We start from the raw sequence: 12,805 nt of genomic DNA on the forward strand, positions 1-12,805 counted from the left end.
GTAGCTGTAATCTATTAGCTCAGAAGATAAAGAAGCATTGCCAATGGAGAGAAAGTAATCTGCCAAAGGAGTAAAAAGAAACTGTCCTTAAGTGAGAATTGAGTGACATTTTTGGTGTTTAAAGAGTGGCTGTTCAGAAGAGGAAGGGTTGTGAATAAAGTTTTACAAGTGTAATCAGTTAAATCAGCTGGGATGAAATTGTGGAACTGTAGTGTGAAAGATTGCAGATGAAAACAATTACAGATTTTTAGTAGAATGGTCATAACAATTTGCAGTGATTTGGTTAATAATTTACTCCAGATCATTAAGAATGGAAAATTTATTGACTTACCTGCTCCTCTTCCCATTGTCTATATGTATGGATAATGCCTTACCTTGAGGTGTAAAAGACATCATGGCCTTGTTTTGGAAATTTAGTTAGATGATGAATATTTTGAATTTTATAGAGTTAGGAAAGCAGTGGTGGAAACAAAAGTAATGATAGTAGATAGTAGAGTCATAAATTTTGAGCCCAGTGACATCAGAGTTTGGAAGTTCCAGGTCCTTGAGGCATACATCCAGCATGTTTTAGGTGGTTTGTACAAAATCCATTGAAATGTAATCATAGATGTAGGTTATAGTTAAAGATGTGAAAAGAATTATTGAAAATATTATTTGGCGTTTAGCGTGGAAGATAGTAACAGAGTTTTGAAGTAGATGGTGTTAAGCGGATGAAAGAATTGTAGAAAGACTGAAATCGTGATGAAATGAATGGAATGATAGCCTGGTGTTTTAGGAGGTGCCAGCACCATTACTTCTTGAGATCTCGTACACTTGTTTGTAGTAGAGCTGGATGGAACTCTGGAGACTCTATAACCCTCATTTTGCATGTATTGAAACCACTTGAGAAAGGGAGGGAACAAGAATGTTAAAATAGGTAAAAAAACAGGCTTGGTGTATGATGCACACAGTGAGAAGATGCTGAGATGAGTCTGGTTGCATAGTTTTAATGAGAAAGCAAAATTAGCACTCCTTGATATGGAGGTTATGAGATTGGTTTCATGCATTGCTTCAACATTTCTTAGCCTTAAAAGTAGTATATCCCAGGACTGTTGCTGTCAGCAACATATTTTGCTATATACATGAAGAAAAATGACATCTGTGCTTGTTCTAAGAAGTCACACCAACTAATTCTTGGTCAGTTTTCCCACATGATAATAATGTAGAGCTACTTGAAATATACCAGGGAAATACCAATCAAAAAGCTGATTTCTTCATATGGTAAATTTAACACACAATGTGTTTATTCCAAGATTTATCTGTTTAGAGTGTACTTTTTAATCAGCTTTTTTTTTTTTTTTTTACGTTGACACTGTATAGAATTTTTTTGATAATTTTTTTTTTTTTTTTTTTTTTTATATACTTTGTCGCTGTCTCCTGCGTTTGCGAGGTAGCGCAAGGAAACAGACGAAAGAAATGGCCCAACCCCCCCCCATACACATGTATATACATACGTCCACACACGCAGATATACATACCTACACAGCTTTCCATGGTTTACCCCAGATGCTTCACATGCCTTGATTCAATCCACTGACAGCACGTCAACCCCGTTATACCACATCGCTCCAATTCACTCTATTCCTTGCCCTCCTTTCACCCTCCTGCATGTTCAGGCCCCGATCACACAAAATCTTTTTCACTCCATCTTTCCACCTCCAATTTGGTCTCCCTCTTCTCCTCGTTCCCTCCACCTCCGACACATATATCCTCTTGGTCAATCTTTCCTCACTCATTCTCTCCATGTGCCCAAACCATTTCAAAACACCCTCTTCTGCTCTCTCAACCATGCTCTTTTTATTTCCACACATCTCTCTTACCCTTACGTTACTTACTCGATCAAACCACCTCACACCACACATTGTCCTCAAACATCTCATTTCCAGCACATCCATCCTCCTGCGCACAACTCTATCCATAGCCCACGCCTCGCAACCATACAACATTGTTGGAACCACTATTCCTTCAAACATACCCATTTTTGCTTTCCGAGATAATGTTCTCGACTTCCACACATTCTTCAAGGCTCCCAGAACTTTCGCCCCCTCCCCCACCCTATGATCCACTTACGCTTAATTTTTGATAATACATTCAGAAATTCTCCTTTGTGAATGATAAAGATTCCTGCAGTTGTTGTTATAAAAACAGGTATGCTGATACTCAAAAAGGATTGATGAATACACACATGCTTAGCTCTCACCTCCTTAGAAAATATATTAAACTATTCTCAGTAGCTTTCAAATTTCTCATGATTTTTCAGCAAGTTCTTAATCCAAGATCACTTATTGCATTATTTTTATTTTAAGAAATGTGTATTTAAATATTTTCCTTCGATACTAATTTCTTGTAGTTACAGGAGGAGCTAAGTGATGAGGACCTGGAAAATGGAGGAAAAGCATTTGGAGGCTCCAGTCAGCCAGTCACCTCACAGCCTCCTCCATCTACTAATCCTTTCAGGTAAAAAGGTTAAAAAAAAATTGAGCTTAGGGGGAATATATATATATATATATATATATATATATATATATATATATATATATATATATATATATATATATATATTTATATTTATTATTTATACACAGAGGAGTTGCCATGATTTGTAGGTTAGGTACCAGAAGCCTCCGCCAATTATCAAATTATGAATTCTAGCTATATTGATTTTGAAGTAGGCTAAAAATATGCATGAACTGTTCTGAAACTGCTTTGATAAACAATAAACATTGTATGTAAAACAGCTACAAATACAGTAATGAACAAAGTAAAGATTACCAATGATAGTTTGTCTTGTGCGATATGACTGGTGTGTAATGAATCTTTTGATGCAGAATCACTGATACTTTAGTCGTCCACCTTCCCCTTTGGTGTATAGTAATACATTTTAGCAGAAATGTATCACTGTAGCCAGGAGCTGTGTTCCTCAGTTACTGGTGGGGTAGGTAAGGAGCCTTGTTCCTCAGATAATGGTAGGGAAGGTGAGAAGCATTGTTCTTCAGATAGTGTGGGGGGAGTTGGGAGCATTGTTCCTCGGATACTGGTAGGGAAGGTGAGGAGCCTTGTTCCTCAGGTACTTGTGGGAGAGGCAGATAGCCTTGTTTCTCAGATACTGTTTGGGGAAGTGAGGAGTACTGATCCTCAGCTACTGGTGGGAGAGGTATGAGCTGTGTTCCACAGGTACTTGTGTGGGAGGTGAGGAGCTTTGTTCTTCGAGTACTAGTGGGAGAGGTGAGGAACCTTATTCTTCTGGTGCTAGTGGGGGAAGCAAGGAACTTTGTCCTTCAGGAACTGGTGAGGGAGGCTAGGAGCCTTGTTTCTTAGATACTGGTAGGGGAAGCAAGGAAAATTGATCCTCATATATTGGGTCGGGAAGCAAGGAGTATTGTTCTTCAGATACTGGCAGAGGAAGCAAGCAACATTGTTCCTCAGATACTTAAGGGAGGCAGGTAGCCTTGTTCCTCAGATAATGGAGGGAGGCAAGAATCCTTGTTCCTCAGATACTTGTGGGGGAAGTGAAGCTTTTTATCTCAATGTTGGGGTTGGTAGTTATCTATGGAGTGGTTTGGATGGGAGTTTTCTAGCGCTGTTGCTTAGAAATGAGTGCTGAGCATTTTGAGGTTGGACTGTAATAGAAGGATATTTATCTGTATTTGATTGTGAAGTTGTTGAGGGTTGTTGATGTAAAGCAGCCAGTGATTGTTCTGAGTGCACTATTTAGTGTGGTTTGTAGCTTTGTTATATATGCTTTTGAGAAGTTGGAAGATCAGGCAATGAGGCTTGGTTTAAAGTGGAGTAGACAAATTTTTATGTAGATGTCAATGGATTCTTTTTTGTCCAAATATGATGCCAGTTAGTATTCTGAAGGCATTTAGTTTGTTGCTTTTCTGTTGATGTTATTGATGTGGGGAGTGAATGTTGTGGATGCTGAATGTGACCCCTCGAGTAGTTGGTGTATTATTCAGTGGGAGTAACTGTCTATTTAAGGTGACTGGAGGGTGTGAGCTGGATTCTTGTCTGTTTAGGGTTAAAAGTATGATGGGAAACTTTAGTGACTGGAGGATGTGAGCTGGAGTCATTTCTGTTTAGGGTTAAAAGTATGATGGGAAACTTAAGCATAGATGGAGACATTCTGTTCTTGGTGAGGCATTGTTCCAGGGATGTAATGTGCATTACACATGATACAGGATGGGATGTGAGTGGACTTGTGTGGCATTTATGGATCTTGAGAAATCATATGATAGTTTTGATAGAGATTCCTTGTGGAAAGTCTTACAAATATATGGTTTGGGAGAAAAGCTAGTAGAAGCAGTGAGAACTTTTTACCAAGATTGTAAGACATGTGTATGAGTAGGAAGAAAGGAGAATGATTGGTTCCAGATGAAAGATGGTCTGTGATCGGTGTCACCATGCCTCTAATTTGTTCATGGCAGGGATGGTGAGGTTGGTAAGTGTAATGGTCTTTGAAAGGGGCGAGTATCCAGTCTGTAGGGGATGAGGATGTCTGGGAAGTGAGTCATTTGTTGTTAGCTTTAATTGGAATATGAATTCTTTAATGCACAAGTCTACATTATGATTTCTTTATGTAGAATACTAGGGATTTTTAGTTTTCATGATGTATCATTTGAAAACAAGGATGAGACAACCGGCATCTCAGGGAGTAGCTTTTTTATTGTACTGTAAATGTGCTGTACTGTATTAAAACATGAATTCTGATTCTTCATGAATTGTTTTAGATGGAACGATGCATCCTTTTTAAAGAGATAAGGATATCATCACTGCTTAGTGTTTGAAGTTTCATATCCATATGAAAACTGTTATTCATAAGAGAAAATGTGCTAAGTGCATATAGAATTATGCAGAGATGTCGATTTATCCCATTTTTCTCCTTGATTGTTTATATAGGTAAGTATCATTTGCAGCCTCCAAAACTTTATTTTTGGTTTAGATGTTGTTAATAAATCTTTTGACCTGATTGTGTTACTATTAATAAAAGGACTATTTTTGCAATTTTTATTCTTATCTTGGGAGTATCAGCTAACTTCTGTCTAATCAAAGCTTATAAAGTAATTACAATATCATGCCAGAAAAGTGAACTGTTCGTTATCAAGAATCACCAGGGATTTGATCTTGAGTGGTAGGTAATTAACTGCTGAACGCTGTTCACATGAACATAGTTTTGCACACAAAAGGTAAGATGTTACCCAGCTCAGCATTGTTTGATTTGCTAGAAACTGCCTACTGGGTTGTCAGAAGTGAGAACAACGTTACTGAATTTACAGGAAGGAGGAGACGTTCATCCAGAATAAAGGCAATGCACCATCTACCAACCCCTTCAGGTAGTTGAACATAAGTCAGCCAAGTGTCATTGAAAAAGCTTATAGATTTTTTGCTTATGGATTGGCATTTTTTTTTCTTTAGTTTTTAGTTTGCCCTAATCCATTAAAGTTGTATCTATACACTGAAGGTAACAGCAAAAGGTTTTTACACATGTGACATTATATACACAAAAGCACAGATGTGCACATATATTGCAGATATTGCACTTATTTTCTAAGAAACCAGATAAGTTTTCCAACATATTACACAAGAATTTTGTATATTTGCTAGCATGGACATGAAACATTTAAATGAAAAGTACTGGAAAAATTATGATACCTAGCAGATGGAATAGTGTGGGCAAGAAATTGTAGATTGCATTAAAGAATGAGAGAGAGAGTTTAAGGAGTGCAAAGAAGTAACGATTGTTAATTGTGATATATATGAGTGTATTAACAGATATTTACAAGACTAAGAGTGCTTGGGAACCCCAATGAAGGAGTTCTTGGAGGAGAAAGGTAAAAGTGCCTTGGAACATTTTGGTGTACAGGGATTGACATGCTGCTAATTGGTTGTACCAGGACACATAAAGCAAGGGAAACCACAGCAGGGTCTGAGGGGCTTGGCTTTGGATGATTGGATGGGCTCAAGTTTCAGTGCATTATATGTAAAAGCAGATGTGAAGAAATGAGGCTTTAAATCATCTGCTCCTGGTGCTACCTCACTATTTGAGAAATGATGGAATATGAAAAATATGCACTTATTCACATACTTACTCAACAAACTCTGAAAAGATTAAATCAACATAATAACCCCCATCCAAGAAACCATATTCACACCCAGAGCCACATTCCTGCCTTTCTACATATACAGAATCCAAGATCAAGACAGACTGCAATAACACATCGCAAATGATAGTACAACAGACAATGACATCCTAGAAATACAGTCCATATGAATAATACTTCACAGCTCTAACTGCATTCTTATCAACAGCTACACACCTCCCCTACCACAGTCACTAACACATATTTTCACCAGTTGCTGAACCTGACCAATGTGTCCAACATTATTTCTGTGGAAATTTCAGTGTCCAGCATCCCTCTTTTGGCAACACTCACACCCAAGGTTTCTGAAATGAACTACTCATTAATTAACTCTATCCTTTCAGTATCATTAACTTATGTAATCGACCAGCTAGACTCCCAGCCTACCTCTTTCAACAGCCAACCTTACCAGAAATTAGCTTTTACTCACCTGCATTTTACACATGGACCACATGGGGAACCGTCCATGAATTGCCCCCTTACCTCTTGCCCATCCTGATAACACTTCACCTAGTCCACCCATCCAACACAGTCACCAGAAATACATGCACAAACTACACAAAAGCTTATTGGTCACCCTTCAGTGCATGGAAATGAAACCTCAAAACCTCAGTACAGGTGATTTTCCATCTCTGAGTTGAGCAGTCTTATTCTAAATCAACATTGACAACCAAGCCAGCAAAACACATAACACTGGTGCTAGATTTGTTAACGAAAAAGAATCCTTTAGTATCCTTGACAGACAGTTCATCAGGAACCTCAAACTATGCCTCATGTGTTGTCCCTCCTCTCTAAAGCATATATAACAGAGCTGTAAACCTCTCAAAATAGAGTACTCAGCAACCACAGACACTCAACATCTACACAATGAAACAAAGATCGTCTCAGTACAATCCCACTGTAATATGCTCAACACTTACCTCTTTGCAACAGCACTATAATCATCCCTCCCAAACCACTCGGTAACTAACCACCAACCCCTAAATGGAAATGAAAAGATTAACCCTGTCTCATTTGTCAAAAACTACTCACAGATTCCTCCACCTTTAACACAATAACACTAATCTGTCTGAAAAAAAAGATACCACAGATGCACAGAAGGAAATACAACCCAAATTTTTCCTCTCAAATTACGCGTTTCATAAAACAAAGAAAGCATCTTGCACACAACCATTCTCCATAAGTAGAAATTGAGGCACAAGTCCAAACTCTAAATAACATTATCGCTAACCTAAACACTGAAAGTTGTCTGAAAATTGCCCATACTTTCTGGCAGCACCAGAATTCTTTCATAGATATTGATCCAAGGGTAATTCCACACAAGAATAGTCACTTCCTGCCCCATGGGTCCCTTCTGTCTATATAAAGCTCCTGCAGCTCCTGGGAAGCTGGTTATGTCCACCGGTCAGGACCATAGGTCATAAATTGTTATGTGTCTGTCTTATGAGCAGAGAGTGCAGGGAAGCTGCATAGTAAGTGCTCAGTGTCTTCTTTATGGGAGTTGCTTTGTGGGCATGAAAGGTCATGAACTCTATTAGAATGGTATTTGTAGAGTTGTAGTAATGGTTGGTTCCCGGAGAATAGACAGGAGAGTGTGATTCGTTTTGGCCTTGGGAGTGTTGTTACTGCTGGTGAATGCCTTTATATATTCAAATATTTACTCTTTTATGTATCGTTATTGGCATTACCAGACCCCGCTTGCTTGTAGTGACTGTGAATGAAAATTCGCCTTTGGTGAGGCTTTGATATTGTGTATTGGTAGGGAATAGTGTTGTTGAAGAACTCTTCAAAGTAGTCATTCATTTCTTTACCACTGGAAGTCCTGTACCCTTAGAGTTTCTAAAGCTCCCAGAAAAGGGGCCTAGAGCATTACCAAAACACTTTCAAGAAAGAGGTTCTGGAGCACTTATGAATAGATATATTGATGCAGAATATATATACAGAATATATATGTATATATGTATATAATATATCCCTGGGGATAGGGGACTAAGAGTACTTCCCACGTATTCCCTGTGTGTCGTAGAAGGCGACTAAAAGGGGAGGGAGCGGGTGGCTGGAAATCCTCCCCTCTCTCTCTTTTTTATTTTCCAGAACAAGGAACAGAGAAGGGGGCCAGGTGGGGATATTCCCTCTAAGGCCCAGTCCTCTGTTCTTAACGCTACCTCGCTAACGCGGGAAACGGCGAATAGTTTGAAAAATATATATATATTTTTTTTAATTTTCCAAAAGAAGGAACAGAGAAGGGGGTCAGGTGAGGATATTCCCTCTAAGGCCCAGTTCTCTGTTCTTAACGCTACCTCGCTAACACGGGAAATGGCAAATAGTATGAAAAAAAAAAATATATATATATATATATATATATGCAGTCTGTTGTGGATGAGAGAGCTTGGGAAGTGAGTCAGTTGTTGTTCACTGATGATACAGCGCTGGTGGCTGATTCATGTGAGGAACTGCAGAAGCTGGTGACTGAGTTTGGTAAAGCGTGTGAAAGAAGAAAGTTAAGAGTAAATGTGAATAAGAGCAAGGTTATTAGGTACAGTAGGGTTAAGGGTCAAGTCAATTGGGAGGTAAGTTTGAATGGAGAAAAACTGGAGGAAGTAAAGTGTTTTAGATATCTGGGAGTGGATCTGGCAGCGGATGGAACCATGGAAGCGGAAGTGAATCATAGGGTGGGGGAGGAGGCGAAAATCCTGGGAGCCTTGAAGAATGTTTAGAAGTCGAGAACATTATCTCAGAAAGCAAAAATGGGTATGTTTGAAGGAATAGTGGTTCCAACAATGTTATATGGTTGCGAGGTGTGGGCTATGGATAGAGTTGTGCGCAGGAGGGTGGATGTGCTGGAAATGAGATGTTTGATGTTTGATGTGGTGTGAGGTGGTTTGATCGAGTAAGTAATGTAAGGGTAAGAGAGATGTGTGGAAATAAAAAGAGCGTGGTTGAGAGAGCAGAAGAGGGTGTTTTGAAATGATTTGGGCACATGGAGAGAATGAGTGAGGAAAGATTGACCAAGAGGATATATGTGTCGGAGGTGGAGGGAACGAGGAGAAGTGGGAGACCAAATTGGAGGTGGAAAGATGGAGTGAAAAAGATTTTGAGTGATCGGGGCCGGAACATGCAGGAGGGTGAAAGGAGGGCAAGGAATAGAGTGAATTGGATCGATGTGGTATACCGGGGTTGACGTGCTATCAGTGGATTGAATCAGGGCATGTGAAGCGTCTGAGGTAAACCATGGAAAGTTGTGTGGGGCCTGGATGTGGAAAGGGAGCTGTGGTTTCGGTGCATTATTACATGACAGCTAGGGACGGAGTGTGAACGAATGTGGCCTTTGTTGTCTTTTCTTAGCGCTACCTCGGACACATGAGGGGGGAGGGGGTTGTTATTCCATGTGTGGCGGGGTGGCGATGGGAATAAATAAAGGCAGACATTATGAATTATGTACATGTTTATATATATATATATATGTCTGTGTGTATATATATATATGTGTGTACATTGAGATGTATAGGTATGTATATTTGTGTGTGTGGACGTGTATGTATATACATGTGTATGTGGGTGGGCTGGGCCATTCTATCGTCTGTTCCCTTGCGTTACCTCGCTATCTCACTTTCAGCATCATCTTCTCATACCCAGTAGAAGAGCCAATATTTTACAGTACACACAAGGACTTTATGAAGTCTCCCTTACTCAGCTTTTGCAGTAATTTAACTCTGAGGAGTCAGTGAATGGTGTTTTTGTTTATCTTCACCACAGAGGAGGCTCCTTGCTAGCATTTTTGATACCATGATTGAGAATGAATTCTGGAGAGTATTACAGTGAAATAACAAAGGTGCTGAGAAACAATGAACTTTTGATTTGAAATGTAGGAGGAAGGGTGCTTAGAGAGTGATATGGATCTCAGTCAGAGGTGCTGTTCCAAAATGTACTGTTGCATGTCTACAGTATTATGGAATTAATCATTAGGGAGACGTGCAGTTGATTTTTTTTTGCCCACTCCTTCTTTGCACAAAAATAGCCAAAAGGTCATACTTTTTTATGAAAGGGTGTGCAATGAATAGAAAAATAAAGTTTAAGAAAAACAAATTATCCACCAAATTGGCCAACCTTGCACATGCAGATTACATTGACTTACATTTCATACCTTTTCAGTATATGATTAAAGGCATAAAATCTTTCAGAACAATTTTTTTTCATTGTGAATTAAGAGATAAGCATCAGTAACTAAGGAAGAACACATCGTTTACTAGACTGGCCATTCCCAAGGAGTGGCAGTCGGGGTACAGCGGTGGACACTCGATAGTGTCACTACAGACAGTAAATCCCTGAAAAAGGTGTACAACTTCCCAATGTGGTCATTGGTTGGTTACTGGTGGGAAATTAGGTTTGTAGATTGACATACATATCACCCTGTTTCATAACAGTAGATTGATGTCCATAGCACCAACTGGATTAATTCAGAAACTTTTTGATTTGATTGTCAGCTTATGGGTGGTGCCAGGTCACAGAATACTAGCTTAGGGGGTTCACCTTGTATGAAGTAACTGAGGCTGATTAAAAGAAATGTAACCGTTAAGGAGATAAGAGATATACAAATGGCAAGATCAGTTTTTATGGTATTTTGTGAATATGATGAAGATTGGTGTATATTTGGAAAAAGAGTTTTTGGAGAATTTTGCCATATGAGACTTTTTGTTTACAAAGCATACTTTGACACAGGTACTTTCATGGACAACTGGGGCTGACTTATATCATATTTCTGTATTTTTTATTAGCTATAAAGGATGTTGTACTATGATATGTATGCTGGCAAAATTCATAAGTTATCTTCATATTTTCTTTCTTTCCCCTTCAGGTTTTGCAAGTTCTTTTTGGAATGTGGCATTTTATCTAATATGAAACTGCACTCACTGCTTCATGCATGAATATTCCGTGCGCTATGGATTAGCAGTAGCTTTATGAGTACTAGGAAGTGAAGCTCATGTGACTGAATGATTTTTTTTTGAGAATATGTTTGTATTGATTTTTAAGATAGAGTAGCATGTATCTTTTCAAGGATGTGAAGGCCATTTATTAGATCAGGCCAATAATATTCATCAAAGTACTGTATTGTAGCTTGATGTTGATATTAAAAATTTTCAAACTATATTAGTTGTTACAATGTATTATTAATTTATGTATATATATGGTTTGTCTAAGTTACTCTTAATATTTCTTGATAGGTATAATTTCTGTAATATTTTCATTATTTTCTTAATTCTTAGGACATCAGGTGGACCTGGTGAAAGCAGTTCAACAGCAGGCCAACCTGTGTTTGCCATGCCTCCACCACAACCCACCTCCACTAATCCTACCAATCCCTTTGCCATGAGTGCAGCAGTTAACGAAAGTACCTCCCTTAACACCAGCAGTCAGCCGACATATACACCAGGTATGACTATTATCATAAATCTTAAAATGAGTATCATTATGATCGTTTGTTATCATTATCTTCTCATGATTGTAATCTTATCACTATTATTCATAACTATTATTCTTAGTCTTCTCTTTCTTAGTCCTGTTAGTAATCTTATCTATATTATTCATAATCATATTTTTCTTCTTTTTTGGTCTTAGTCTTATTCATATTTTTATTTTTTCTTATAAATAATGATAATGATAATAATGATTTTTTTTTTTTTTTTTTTTGCTTTGTCGCTGTCTCCCGCGTTTGCGAGGTAGCGCAAGGAAACAGATGAAAGAAATGGCACAACCCACCCCCATACACATGTATATACATACATCCACACACTCAAATATACATACCTACACAGCTTTCCATGGTTTACCCCAGACGCTTCACATGCCCTGATTCAACCCACTGACAGCACGTCAACCCCGGTATACCACATCGATCCAATTCACTCTATTCCTTGCCCTCCTTTCACCCTCCTGCATGTTCAGGCCCCAATCACACAAAATCTTTTTCACTCCATCTTTCCACCTCCAATTTGGTCTCCCACTTCTCCTCGTTCCCTCCACCTCTGACACATATATCCTCTTGGTCAATCTTTCCTCACTCATTCTCTCCATGTGCCCAAACCATTTCAAAACACCCTCTTCTGCTCTCTCAACCACGCTCTTTTTATTTCCACACATCTCTCTTACCCTTACGTTACTTACTCGATCAAACCACCTCACACCACACATTGTCCTCAAACACCTCATTTCCAGCACATCCATCCTCCTGCGCACAACTCTATCCATAGCCCACGCCTCGCAACCATACAACATTGTTAGAACCACTATTCCTTCAAACATACCCATTTTTGCTTTCCGAGATAATGTTCTCGACTTCCACACATTCTTCAAGGCTCCCAGAATTTTCGCCCCCTCCCCCACTCTATGATCCACTTCCGCTTCCATGGTTCCATCCGCTGCCAGATCCACTCCCAGATATCTAAAACACTTTACTTCCTCCAGTTTTTCTCCATTCATACTTACCTCCCAGTTGACTTGACCCTCAACCCTACTGTACCTAATAACCTTGCTCTTATTCACATTTACTCTTAACTTTCTTCTTTCACACACTTTACCAAACTTAGTCACCAGCTTCTGCAGTTTCTCACATGAATCAGCCACCAGCG

At 38.9% G+C, this 12,805-nt stretch overlaps 1 protein-coding gene and 1 long non-coding RNA gene across 18 annotated transcripts in view; one reads left to right on the forward strand and one right to left on the reverse strand.

Annotated features, from left to right (window-relative positions):
• Window positions 1–12,805, reverse strand: part of LOC139762434 (uncharacterized) — a 117,638-nt gene that overhangs the window by 30,729 nt on the left and 74,104 nt on the right. The window lies entirely within an intron of this gene.
• The window catches only part of Csp (Cysteine string protein), a 66,920-nt gene that overhangs the window by 29,313 nt on the left and 24,802 nt on the right, over window positions 1–12,805 (forward strand). For 5 of the 16 annotated variants that reach the window (XM_071687310.1, XM_071687305.1, XM_071687311.1 and 2 more), the window contains 3 exons: window positions 2,390–2,496; window positions 5,316–5,372; window positions 11,444–11,610. In XM_071687310.1, coding sequence (XP_071543411.1) covers window positions 2,390–2,496; window positions 5,316–5,372; window positions 11,444–11,610 — 331 coding nt within the window. The remainder of the gene's footprint in view (window positions 1–2,389; window positions 2,497–5,315; window positions 5,373–11,443; window positions 11,611–12,805) is intronic. The other 11 variants (XM_071687307.1, XM_071687313.1, XM_071687309.1 and 8 more) reach the window with 3 other exon arrangements.

This window comes from Panulirus ornatus, chromosome 43 (genome assembly GCF_036320965.1).
Source record: "Panulirus ornatus isolate Po-2019 chromosome 43, ASM3632096v1, whole genome shotgun sequence".
Classification (NCBI taxonomy): Eukaryota; Metazoa; Arthropoda; class Malacostraca; order Decapoda; family Palinuridae; genus Panulirus; species Panulirus ornatus.